This window comes from Hakea prostrata, chromosome 5 (assembly GCF_041222555.1).
Source record: "Hakea prostrata isolate BN-2017 chromosome 5, UWA_Hpros_2, whole genome shotgun sequence".
Lineage (NCBI taxonomy): Eukaryota > Viridiplantae > Streptophyta > Magnoliopsida > Proteales > Proteaceae > Hakea > Hakea prostrata.
This window is the reverse complement of record NC_142604.1, coordinates 46,440,613-46,454,262: the sequence shown is the minus strand read 5'-3', so window position 1 is coordinate 46,454,262 and position 13,650 is coordinate 46,440,613. Positions and strand designations below refer to the sequence as shown.

Below are 13,650 nucleotides of genomic sequence, written 5' to 3'. Positions count from 1 at the left end.
TAAATGGATCTCGAATGACTCTCTTATCATGTCATTTCTTTTGAATTCCATGATTCCAAATATTGCCCGTGGATATTGATAACTCTATGAAATAGAGTTAAGATTGGTAACTTTATACTTAAGATGGCTTGATTTAGGAGTATTTTGTCTTTGTTTTAGTGATAGTATTCATTAGATGTTGTCTTATTTAGTCTTAACATGTTGCATCTTATTTAGTTCATTATTGTCACTCTTACACGAATTTCTCTTCAGATTTGTGGATGAATTTGATTATTTATCTTTCTCTTGAAAAATGTAGGTAAAGAGCCATAATAGGAGAAGAAGTTGTCCTCTAACTTTGTTGTGAAGTTTGCTGCAACATTGCTACAGCAACGGAACAGAATATTCTCAGATCCAATTCAAATGGAAATGACCAGAAAGGGCTAACTTAAGTGGACAATATTCTTGTAAATACATGATGGTTCTCAGCCCTTGATCTCAGGAGGAATGTTCTAATCCTATGGCCAGGTTCTACCCTAATGATTGAATACATTTATAGAGGAAAGAGAGACAAAAGAGGAGAAGAAGGCAAGGGACATAGCAACACACGGCTGAGAGGAGAGAAGATAGAACCAAGGCTGGTCTCATGCGGAAGCAAGGAGAGCTGCTGGAGTTGCTGATCTGCTGAGAAGAAGGCTGGAGCTCATGTGGAAGCATTGAAGCTTTAGTTTCTTTCATTCTTATAAACTTATCTTCTCATCTTCTAGCTTTATGTTAACTATGACTACTGCTGTGTTTTTAATGTCTGTTATGGGCTAAACTTGTGTTGTGTTGGGATGATAGTAGTACCTAACCTGAATGTTGAGATGTATTTATCATGTGTTCTTTAGTCTTACTACAATACAACCTTTTGTCAATGAATTCAACATGATTTATATTGATTAATTTCTGTTCTTAGATGATCTTTCATGAACGGATGCTATGATTGAGTTAGCTGGAAAGTTAATGCATTCTAGATGTTTGTTGAATTGTGTGAGTTAGCATAATCTTTAATTAGGTTGTGTTAATTAGTAGGTTGGGTAGGAATACCCAATTACCTCACATTACCATTGATTGGATTGGGTTTAAATTGCATTCATACATCAATTCTTCATAGGAATATGCAGATGTTGATTTAGGATGCTAGCCTATGTGTATTGGAAAATACCATATTGTCATTCATTCCAAGTTCTTGATATATTTTGGGGTTGTAGTATTACTTTAGTATTTGCATTATAAAATTCAGGGGAAGGGAAACTTGATTCCCAACACTCTCTTCACTCACTAAGTTCCCTCTATTGCTTAATCTCCACGTTAGTTCTTTAGTTTAATTACCTGTCATTTGGTTAATTAGTTAGTCAATCACAAATCAATCTTGTTGATCTCATTTAAATCAATTTTACTCTTACATTGAAAATTAAGGATATAATTCTCCGTGGGATCGATACTCTACTTATCATTTATTACTTGATTGCGACACGTGCACTTGCGTAACATCTTGGTACACAAGCAACAGATATCTATTACTTGATACTGTAGCCCAAATCTGGAAGGCTACTACTAAAACATATGGATAGTTGGGGAATGATGCACAGGTTTATGAGCTACGAAAGAAGCTTCATCAGACTACCCAAAAGGAACTAACTGTGGCCTAATATTATGCCGCGTTGCGATCTCTTTGGCAGGAGTTGGATCATTATGGGGATTATCATCCCACTAACCCAGATGATGTGACTACTTATAGGAAGCACATTGATAAGATTCGGGTATATGACTTCTTGACAGGTTTGAATGTGGAGTACGATCAGATTAGAGTACAAGTCTTAAGTCGTTCTCCCTTTCCTACACTAAAACATTCTTATGCTCTTGTTCAATGTGAGGAAAGTCGTCACTTAGCCATGCTTCATACTCCTATTATGGAGAAATCAGCCTTATAGTCTGTTCGCACTGTCACAAACCATATCATACCAAGGCAAATTGTTGGAAACTGCATGGGAAGCCTGCTGATTTTGAGCAAAATCGAGCACAAAGAAAGGGAAAACCAAAGGCTAATCTTTCTGAGACAGTTTCCACCACACCCACTGCAGATGTTGGTTTTTCACAGGAGGAGTTCGCTACTCTGCGACGTATTCTACAGTCTTTTACTGCCGGTACAACCTCGACCAGTGCTTCATCTACTACCCATACCAACTCCTACCTTGCTACTTCAGGTAAAACTTTTACAGGCTTTAAAGTTTCTTCAGTTTCTACTCTTTGGATCATGAATACAGGAGCCACAGATCATATGACAGGTTTATCCTACTCTTTCTTACAATATTCTCTAACTTCTTAAAAGGATAAAGTTCGAATTGTTGATGGCTCTTATTCTTCCATTGCTCGAAAAGAGACCATTCAGCATTCTCCATCACTTTCTTTGTCTAAAGTTTTACATGTTCACTCTTTCTCTACTAACTTGCTCTCTATCAATAGTCTTACACATGACTTGAATTATAAAGTGATTTTTTCCCCATCTTACTGTGTCTTCCAAGATCTGGTCATGGAGAAGGAGATTGGACGTGGTAAACTAGACAATGAACTTTATTTGCTCGAGTTGATTGAAGGATCTGCTTCTGCTTTGACTACATCTTCTAATCCGGTCCATTCGGTAATATCAGACCTTCATCAGTGGCATCGTAGGCTGGGTCACCCCCCCTTGAGAACTCTTAAGAAAATATTTCCTGATTTGGTTTCTTCTTGTAATGAGGATAATTTTTTTGTGAAGCTGCATTTTTGCGAAGCAGACTCGTTTACTTATTTACCTTCTCTTCATAATAGAAAACATATTCCTTTTATGCTAATTCATACTGATGTATGGGGTCCCTGCCTCGTGTGTCTATTACTGGCTATAGGTACTTTGTTACTTTTATTGATTGTCACTCTTGTTCTACATAGATTTATCTTTTGAAACAAAAAAAATGAGGTTTTTTGATGTTTTCGTGATTTTCATAATATGATTAAAACTCAGTTCAATGCCACTGTGAAGATCCTTCGCAGTGACAATGGCACAGAGTATATTGATGGTGAATTTCAAAGATATCTCTCTAACTCTGGCATAATACTTCAGACCAATTGTGTTGATACGGCTGCCCAAAATGGGGTTGCCGAAAGGAAGAATCGGCATCTCTTAGAGATAGCCTATTCCATTGATTGCCATGAATGTACCGAACTAATACTGGAGTGATGCTATACTCACTGCTTCTTACCTTATGAATAGGATGCCCAGTAGGATACTTGATTTTAAATGTCCTAATGAGATTCTTCAGGGAGCCTCTTCTTTTGTTATTCCCCAAAAGGTTTTTGGATGCGTGTGTTATGCCAGAATCACAGCCCACCAGAGTAAGCTGGCTCCCTGCGGCCTATGTTGCATATTTTTGGGGTATTCTGCTACTCAGAAAGGGTACAAATGTTATTATCCTCCTCCAGGAAAACCATTGTATCCATGGATATAATTTTTCATGAGTTTTGTCCTTACTATATAACTCTCCAGGGGGAGAGTCCTAGAGTAAAGGTGTTTTTTCCGACTCTAGATCTTCCTATCACACACCAACACAACTTAAGATTACCAGAAGAATTTCCTAACCAAGGGGTGGCTAGTATACCTGAGGACTCTAATCCTCCCCCTTCGATTTCTGAACCATGTGAAGAACCTAGCCAAAGGGAGACCACTCCTATGAGACACTGTTGGGGTCTTTCAAAACCAGATTGACCAGAATAAGGAGGTACATATTTATCAGAGGAAAAAATACAACCGGCTAAAGCAGGTGGAGAAAGGTGATACGTTACCACTTCAGTCTCCTACTCCAGAATCATATTCTACTGTTCCCCTTAAGGTATCTTCTTCTGGTCTTCCTATTGCTGTTAGAAAAGGGGTCAGATCTTGTACTCAACATCCCATAGCTAAATATGTTTCTTATAACTCTTTGTTTAACTCCTACCGTGCTTTTATATCCTCTCTGTCATCTGTATCTGTTCCTAAAAGTTGGCAGGAAGCCTATGCTGACAAGAGATGGAAGGCAACTATGGTAGAGGAAATGCAGTCAATGAAGAAAAATGACACTCGGGAGCTGGTTACACTTTCTCCAGGAAAAAAACCAGTGGGCTCCAAATGGGTATTTGTGGTTAAAGAAAATATGGATGGATCAGTCAACAAGTTGAAAGCTAAACTAGTTACAAAGGGGTTTACCCAGACCTATGGGATTGATTATTAGGAGACCTTTGCCCCTGTTGTGAAACTAAACACTGTCAGAGTTCTGTTGTCTGTAGCTATGAACAAAGACTGGAATTTGCACCAACTAGACGTAAAGAATGCCTTCTTACATTGGGAGTTAGCAGAAGAGGTATATATGGAAATCCCACATGGTTTCTCCTATGACAATACTGCAGGGAAAGTTTGTCGGTTGAAGAGGTCAATTTATGGGTTAAAACAGTCTCCTAGATGCTGGTTTGGACGCCTCCTGAAGGCAATGACTTCTATTGCGTACAAGCAAAGCAATGCTGATCATACACTATTTGTTAAGAAGTCAGGTACTAACATCACACTTCTCATTGTCTATGTAGACGATATTGTCATCACAGGGAATGATGGTGAAGAAATCCAAAAGTTGAAGGACTTTCTTGGCAGAGAGTTTGAAATTAAAGATCTAGGGAAGTTACAGTATTTCTTAGGGATTAAGGTGGCTCGATCAAAGAAAGGTATATTCCTATCTCGAAGAAAGTATGTCCTAGATCTATTATCAGAAGTGGGAATGTTAGGGTGAAAAGCAATTGATACCCCTATTGAAGCTGGAGCTAAACTTAAAGAAAAAGAGGGAGAACCAGTGGACAAAAGAAGATACCCAAGGCTGGTAGGGAAGCTTATTTACTTGTCCCACACCAGGCCAGACATCGCTTATGCTATAAGTATAATGAGCCAATTCATGGATGATCCATATTTAGCTCATATGAAGGCTGTTATCATAATACTACAGTATTTGAAGGAAACTCCTGAAAAAGGAATATTTTTGACATTTTTGTCACCCACTGATAATCTGATAATCTAAAAGTAGAAGCATACACTGATGCAGACCGGGCTAGATCTTCAGACAGGAAGTCAATTTCAGGTTACTGTACCTTTGTTGGAGGTAATCTAGTTATTTGGAGAAGTAAGAAACAGAATGTGGTAACTTTATCTAGTACTGAAGCTGAATATAAAGCTATCGTTCGTGGAGTTTGTGAGCTACTATGGTTGAAAGGCTTGTTGCAAGATATTGGAGTCCAAGTTCCAAACCTTACGATGTTATATTGTGACAACAAGGCTGCTATTAGTATTGCTAATAATCCGGTGCAACATAATCAAACTAAGCACATTGAAATTGACAGGTTTTTTGTCAAAGGAAAGTTGGAACAAGGGCTTATTTGCATGCCAATTGTAAGATCTGGAGACCAAGTAGCAGATGTTTTCACTAAGGGTTTGAAAGAAAAAGATTTCCTTCCTATTGTAGGCAAGTTGGACATGACTAATATCTATGCCTCAACTTGAGGGGGAGTGTTGGATTCTATTAGGAGTTCAATTAGAGTTTGTATAGGAGTTAAATTAGAGTTTGTATTCATGTAAAATTCTATTCCTTGTAATAGTGTATTTTCCATTTAATTATAAATAGAGGGCTTGAGATCATTGATCCATAAGCCATTCAGCCAAACATTGTGTTTCACAACATAGTTTGTGGAGGAGAGCAATCAATAGAGGGACCTGCGTGATAATATGGCAGGTTACATTATGCTAGTTTGTAAAGGGGAGAGAGATGTGTGCGAGGAGGGTCCGAAGAAAATAAGGTTGACCCAAGCAGCGATTTTCATGGAGGGGTTAAGGAAATGAATCCAATAATCAATAGTAAGAGATAGTGGAGGTTACCGACATGCTGTTGGTTTGGGTGGTGGTGGCTGTGGTAGTAGTGATACAAGTAATGGTGGAGACTGGTTAAGTAATATGGATAAAAAAGTAAAGAAAAGAAGGCCAAATGCTGTTTGTGCCAACAGTGCCATAGCCCATATCTAGGTTGACAGGATTTTTACACTGGAGATCCAGTGGGTCCAAGACCAAATTAAAGACCTTTCCAGACAAGTCAATTCTATCTATGATGGGGGCATAGTTGTCCATTTGTCTTGACCACAAGACACTAGTGAAGGCTATATACTTGGAAGTTATTTTAAACTATTAAGATAAGGACCACAAGATACTAGAGCCAGCAGAGGCAGCACTCTCAGAGATTTTTTAAAGTGGGTCCCACAGGAATCAGTGCAACATCCATACAGACTTCTAAAAGATTTGGGGCCCCAAGTGGTTTCTACTGCTATTAGACTTAGTTTATAAGAGAAGTGACTAAAAGAATACGGTATGAGTATTGGTATTGTCCTGGCAAAAGGATTAAGAGCTGAGAGACCTGAACCCCTAGCCCTTTAATTTCTTATTGAAAAAACTCCCCCCCCTACTTCTATCGTGTCTCAGTCTGAATCTCTGCAACTGTGGCCACCTTATTGAGTTCTGAGACTACTGCAAGCCCCCATTAATCGAACAGCTACAGGAGGTTTCGATACTGATTATTAAAGCCTTGCAATTTTGTAGTCAGTCAACCTAATTTCCGAGCTGCAGTTTTGTCTCTACTACTCAACAATCTGAGACAAATTCTGCTGCTGTTTTGAGATTTAATATCAATCCTTCCAAGGGCTATTGTCAAGTATTCTGTTAGCTTTATTTGTTCTATGCTGTTAATCATACAAAATCCAGTTGTCTGCCATTGGCTAGAATTATTGAAGGCATTTTGCTGCTCCAACCTCTTGCTGCTGATCCTGTGGTGATCTGTTCTTGATTGAAACCGTTCCACATCACTAATAGAAAACTGTGGTTAGCCTCAGACAGAGAGAAAGTGCTAGAAGAGGGCTATAAGAGCTCTTTTTTAAAGATGGACTTATAAATGAATAGAGCAAGGAAGAGGAAATCAGGAACCAGGATCACAAACAAAGGAACTTAATTGATTTTCCATAGTGATGGATAACAATTCAAAAGATATTTTATGAATGTGAGAACCAGAAGATTAAGGTTTTAGTAAAAACAAAAATGTTTCTCTGAAGCATGGTATGAATTTTGGGTTAAACCGATGGAACTTTTGTCGAGATCACAGTCTCTAGCTGAACCTAGATGAAACTTCAATGGGAAAAAAGAAAATATCTCGGTTTGAGTTGGTTGAAATCACTTAAAAGTAACTTTAAGTCATTCCTTTCAATGAGTCCTCGCTGGTCTTGCGGAGCTCATCTTGGTTTTGACTTCCTCTCTCTGGTTTCAGCTCATCTCGATTTTTGGTTGGAATCTCATCATTTCTTCAACATTCAAGCTCTACTTTGCTATCGGAAGGAGGATTGAAGGTGGTTTGATCCGAAAAAGAAAGGTGTGTCTGTTCTTCTCAAAATCTAATTTTTTGGTAGAATACCTACAAGGCTACAAGTACATGCTAGATTTTGTTGAATGTAAACTACGTTTATTTTAGAGGCTTCATATATGATTCTATGCAAGTGAAAATTTTTCTTTAGTAATCCTACTAAATTTATAATTTTCTGTTTCATAAAATATCTTCCGCACAACGTAATTTGAAAAAGAAGGCTATTTATTTATGATGGATGAAATTCATTTAAATATGTGAGACACCCTTATACAAGATGCACTGGTATGCAGCTCGTGGGATAGAATTAAGGCTGGTGTTGCGAAGTGGTGACTTTGGCAATCATTACCTTTGCTTCTTTAGTTTATGGTTTGCATCATTTAGTTTGCCAGGGGATCATGGTCGTATTAAATATTTAAAGTACATTCTAAGTCTTTGTATTTGTCATTAACTTACTATATAAATTAGTAGGTCAATATTATGGATTCTATCTTTTCAATGATCTTTTATAAGAAAAAGCTCATGTGTTATGTTTAAAACCTTTAAATAGCCTGTATACCTATTTGGTGTTGAGACCACCTGTTGAGACAAGCTGGGAAAATTCCCTGGTTTTGGCCAGGTTTCCCGAGATCTCATTTTCTGAAACGTGTTTTCAAACTAAGAGTTGAAGGGGGGGGTATGGGGGAAGACGCCGGGCTGTGGGAAGGACACGGGGGAGGGTCTCTGGAGGCTTGGTTCAGTTGGCAGGAATAGAAAACCAGCTGAACCATTTTGTTATTGTTTGATATGCTGGAAGGATCAGTTGGACAACTGTTCTGCCCATCATAACCATAGGTCATTGGGGAGCAACCTTGTCCTTGAATTGTAGCATCTTCAGGAAGGATACTACATCTGTCTTGACATATAAACATGTGGCAATGAAATCAAATTAAGCAAATTTCAATGACATGCTTCCTCGGTCTCCGTGATAGGTATTACGGGGGGGGGGGGGGTTTTTTTTTTTCTTTTTTTTTGGGGTTGGGGTTTTTTGGTTTTTTCTGTTGTCCGGCGGGCGATGCAAGGCGGTTTAGGCTAATTGAGGCGATGAGTCGACGAGGCGCCCTCCGAGGCGCTTTTGAGGCGGTTGAGGCGTTGTAAGTGAAATTTTTAGTGTACATCTCATTCACTCTAAATCTATCATATCTTATATAGTAAAAAAACTAATATCAGACTACCTCAAGTCATCCAACATACTACAAACCACACATAATAGGTCCTAAATAAAAATTCGCAAGAAGAAAGGAAGAGAAGAAGTTGCTTGTCACTGGGCCACGCTTGCCGGAGTGTCGTTGCGGGAATGGAAGAGAAGAAGAGAGGAAGAGAGAAAGAGATTAGGGATTAGAGTGAGAGTGAGAGTGTGAGACTTGGGTCAAGAACTTATTCTCTTTCAATTTTGTTTGTTTTTATTTTTATTTTAACATTTGATCACATGTAGCGTCATTATACATATGCATATAGGTTCAAACAATAGATACTTTACAATCGGAATCTAATAAGCATTTCAATATATGCCTTCGATTAGGCATCTTTCTCGTGATTTAAAAAAGAAAGAAAAAAAAGCGGACGCTTTATTGCCAAAAAATAAGGCGACGCCAATTTGAGGCGCTCCGAAGGAGCCCAGACGCCAAGGCGACGATTAAGTGACGCCTAGGTGACGCCTTGACAACTATGCTGCAGAATATGTTGGGTTTGTACCTGGAGATCTCTAGCGGAGGTAACTTCCTTGTGAGTGGGTTTGGTGGCGAAAGGTGGTGGACTGACATGATCAGAAAAAAAGGATCTCCTAAAGGAAGAAAAAAGGACGATATTGGTGGTGACAACAGTACACAGTAGGATACTAGTGTTGGTAGGATGGGGTTTCTTAATCGTCAGATGGCTAGCTTGGTTTGACAAGCATTGTCCTGTTTATAATCAACCATGATGAATCCAAAGGCAGAAGCCTCAGCAGTGGTGGTAGTGGCGGCAACAATGATGGCGGCAGTAGTGATAGGCCAAGTTGAGACTAAAGAGAAGAAGAGAAAATAGAGAATGAATTGGCTTGTTAATAATATAGGGGAAATCATCAGTCCCACCCCCATAGTTGTCCCTAATATTAATGTCATCCCATGAGTTACCCAATTTATCAGTCAAACCCCGTATTACTAACACTGTTAGTCTCAGTTTTTATTTGTCCATTTCGAATATTACCCCCACATCCTAAGTTTAAAAACACTACCCATGAAGCATATCTCCCAAACTTTGAGAGGATCTACGATTGAGAGAGGAAGAAGTGGTAGACAGTAAAGGAAGATGAAGAAATGAGTCGAGCATTAGGTTTTCATTCAAGGTTATTCTTGTCTTTTTGAAAAATTCAACTTGCTTAGATCAAGCATTTAACTTTGTTTCCTAACGGCAGGGGGTGTCATTAATACATTTTCACCTTATAAGGAGTCTAATAGATAAATTGGATAACTTCGGGGTGGCATTACTGTAAAAGGGTAACTCAGGGGGGTGGCGCTGAAAATTTCCCATAATATAGAGGCCACAACTTTGTCTATAATTTTGACAATATTACAAGTATTGTGAGATTGCACTAATCACACAATTAACACCTTAAACATGTGCATAATTAATCTATGCACTGCCGACTCCATTTAGTTGGGAAAACGGGAAAAGGTTTGTTATGATTCTTGTAGTATAATTAATCTACACACTTTAATATGCATCCTAAAAAAGGGAATGGTTCAAGGGCTTTCTGAACTGATTTCATTGAGGAAATTCCTCCAATATATAAGAACAGCTCCAGAGGCCTATGAGACTACTACAAAATACAACAGCAATAAATATGGCCTGGGGGTTGGAATAATAGAGAAAAACACGCTGGTTTATCTGTCAGCTTATCAGAGAGAAATTTGAAAACGGCCTGATTTGTACTTTTCACAAGTCACAATTGACAACCATCTGATGTTTTCACTAAGGGTCTAACTGCCAATCCTTTCATCCTATTATTTCCAAGTTGGGCATGTGAGATATCCATGCACCAATTTGAGGGTGTTGAAGGATGACTGTTGACATGCTAGATTGTCAAGGTTCATAATGCATGTGTAGAAAACGTATTTTGCTAGGAGTTTAACCCTTTCTTGTAATGGCCTCTAAATTCTAATCATAAACAGTGTGGTGGCCTTTGTCTTTATGACGAGCCAAATCATACACTCTTTTCTCTTCTCCTGTCAAGTGATCCTTTTCTTCAGATCTAGCTCTGAATTTCATTGTAGAGCATATAGTGGGGAACTGGAATGCCAAGTGAAGACTGAGATTTAGAATAAATCGAGTTGACTGAGATTTAACACCCTTGATTGGGATCTCTTATTCAGCTAATGGCCAAGCCAAAGGGGATCTCAGTATTATGGGGTTATGTTCTCCTTCCTTTTCCGCCAGAAGATTGAGGTTAATTTTTTGAAAAAGACGTATTATACTCAAAGCTAATAAAATTTTGAAGTGCTGGTTCAGCTCCATTTAAATGAACTTGGTCAAATAAAATTTAGTTAAGGCATATGAGAGAAAAGGAAAAGGACCTTCATGCTAGATTTCTTGGAGGTGGATGAAGCAGCAGGCTCCACTACCACTGGCAGCATAGCAGATGATGTAGCAGGGACCCCCTTAGATTTCATATGGTTGTCATACAACGAATTGAGAAGCTTTTTGTGAGATGCTTGCTTATTTGATAAAGATTGATGTTCTTGAATCCTCACATTCTCACAGTCCTCTCCATCCAGACTAGTGTTCTGTAGAATATAGAAAAAGACATCCATCCTTAGGTGAGAATCAATAGCAAGGGAAGATACACATTCCAAACTTGCACAACATATAAAATACTTACTCTTGTCCTTTGATGAGGGTGTGATGGTTCTGTAATTTCAATAGCTTCCTGTCGATTGTCATCCCTGTGTTGAGGAAGTGTTTCAGCAAAGCAATTTACTAAGTCCAGAAATCCACCGCAAAAAAATAGCCACTTAAATCACGTATCAATCTTATTTTAAAGTATTACAACCCCAATCCAAGAACAGATGTCCATAAAGAGCGGATAAAAGAAAAAAGAACTCACAATAGTGCTTGAAAATGTGTTGTTTGTTGCTGGTGACTATGTGAGTCTTTTACAGACACATGATTTTTCTGACGTTGATCAAGCTGTACTTGCAGATCAGAAACACTGTCATTCAAATTAATGACATCTACATCTGCAACAGCAATTTCCTCCAGATCTGACTTAATCTTTAGCAAATTTACAAATTGTAAGTCTGGTGTAAAAATCAAATCATTCATTCAATATTACGAAACTGCTGTTTTCTTTACTGAACTAACCGTGCAATCAATAGTGGCTGAGACAGGAAAAGATCCACTGGAAATACTAAGTTCAGCTTCCAAGGCTTCTCTCAAATCAATCTCTAGTTGCAACTGTTCCTGTAGTCGTGCCACCTATAGCCAAGAATCAAGATTACACCTAACATAACAATCAGCATCAAGCTATCCATTCAAAGACAGAAGTATTGTGTTGAACATTATTGGAAACAATTAATCTGAGCTGTTTCTTATGGAAAGAATGAAAGAGGAAAGCATCTTTTCATAGATTATACATCTTGCTCAAGAGCCAAACGATGGTCATGCAAAGCCTCCTTTCGTCTCCCCAGTCTTGATTTCAGGATCACATTCCCTTTTTCCTAGAACAAAAATTTTAAAATTAAATTTGATTAGGATTTTTGTAACAATTTCAAACAAAGTTGCTCTATAAATAAAATAAAAAACAGAAAGCACTACCTCCTTTGCAATCCTATTTTGCAAGTCATTTTTAGCAATGTCAAGCCTCAAAATTACAGCCCTGCTTAAAGCAAATAATCAGCTGTTAGATAAAATGAAATAACATGAAAATTAAGTGATGCAATCTCTTGCCTATGTTCACTAATGGCATAGAATTACAGCTACTTCCTTGGGGAGGTTAAAGGTAAATGGTAAATAACTGATATTACAACATACAATCTAAGCGAAGTTAAAGGTAAATGGTAAAGAACTGGTATTACAACTTACAATTTAAGCTAAAATAGACTATAAAAAAGCTGAAGCACCCCTACTACATTCTAATATTCCCCTGCAAACTGGAGAGTGAATCTCAAGCATTCCCAGCTTTCCTAGGAGGGTACTGAATTGGTGAGGAAGACGACTTTTGGTGAAGATAAAAGCCAGTTAACCACCTGTCTTCGCAAAAGGAATACAGCCACATCCAAATCTTTTCTTTGACGAAATGTATATCCAATTCAATGTGTTTGTTCTGACCATGTTGGATAGGGGATTATGACTAATATTTCTAGCTATTGTTGTCACAAGTCTCATAGGATCTAAGAAATCAAACCCAACTCTTTGATCAATTTCCTTAACCAAATGAGTTCAAATAGGTTCAATTGGCCTCATGAGCGAATTCCTCTTTTGGACCTTCTCTCCTCCCTCTCCTCCTCCTGTTCCCTCCCTTGGGGCCTTGGTGGTGATTTCAACATCGTCCACTCCAGCTTGGAAAAAAATGGGAGGTGCTTCCCTTGACATCCCTGCGGTCTCAGCCTTCAATGATTGCCATGATCTCCTTGGAAGGGATGATCTCCACGGGTTGGGCCCCTCTTTCACTTGGTGAAACTGCCGAGTTGGTTCCCATCGTATTGCCTACAAGATTGACCATTTCCTTGTTAATGACCCCAGGCTGTCCCTCTTCCCCAATGCTCATGATGAATTCCTTAATTCCAGCATCTCCGATCATTCCCCCCAGCAAAATCCAAACCTCCTTCTCATCTTTTTTGAGCCTAAACCTTTCAAATACTTTGATATGTGGATCTGTCCACCCCTCTTTTACTCCACTATCTCCTTTGCCTGGTCTAAGCCTACTAGCCTTCACTCCCCTCCCCTTCTTACATTTGCTGCTAAGCTTCGCATTGTCAAAGCCGATCTCAAATTTTGGAACTCCTCTTTCGGCAATATCTCCACTCAAGTCTCCCTTGCCCACTCTACCCTTTCTCACACCCAATCTCTCCTCCTTTCTAACTTCTTGGATCCCCTTCTTGCCATTGAGGAACAAAGCTCTCTGCAGAGCTCACTTGTCTTCTTTCCTGTAAAGAAAGTTTTC

The 13,650-nt window shown here is 38.7% G+C and overlaps 1 protein-coding gene across 1 annotated transcript in view; it reads right to left on the bottom strand.

Moving 5' to 3' along the window:
- LOC149016148 (rho GTPase-activating protein REN1-like) overlaps positions 1-13,650 on the bottom strand; it is a 117,931-nt gene that overhangs the window by 15,664 nt on the left and 88,617 nt on the right. The window contains exons 18-23 of the mRNA XM_089157275.1: positions 12,303-12,363; positions 12,122-12,205; positions 11,850-11,963; positions 11,593-11,759; positions 11,368-11,431; positions 11,063-11,272 (exon numbers count right to left, since the gene is read on the bottom strand). Of these exons, the coding sequence (XP_089013401.1) occupies positions 11,063-11,272; positions 11,368-11,431; positions 11,593-11,759; positions 11,850-11,963; positions 12,122-12,205; positions 12,303-12,363 (700 nt within the window). The remainder of the gene's footprint in view (positions 1-11,062; positions 11,273-11,367; positions 11,432-11,592; positions 11,760-11,849; positions 11,964-12,121; positions 12,206-12,302; positions 12,364-13,650) is intronic.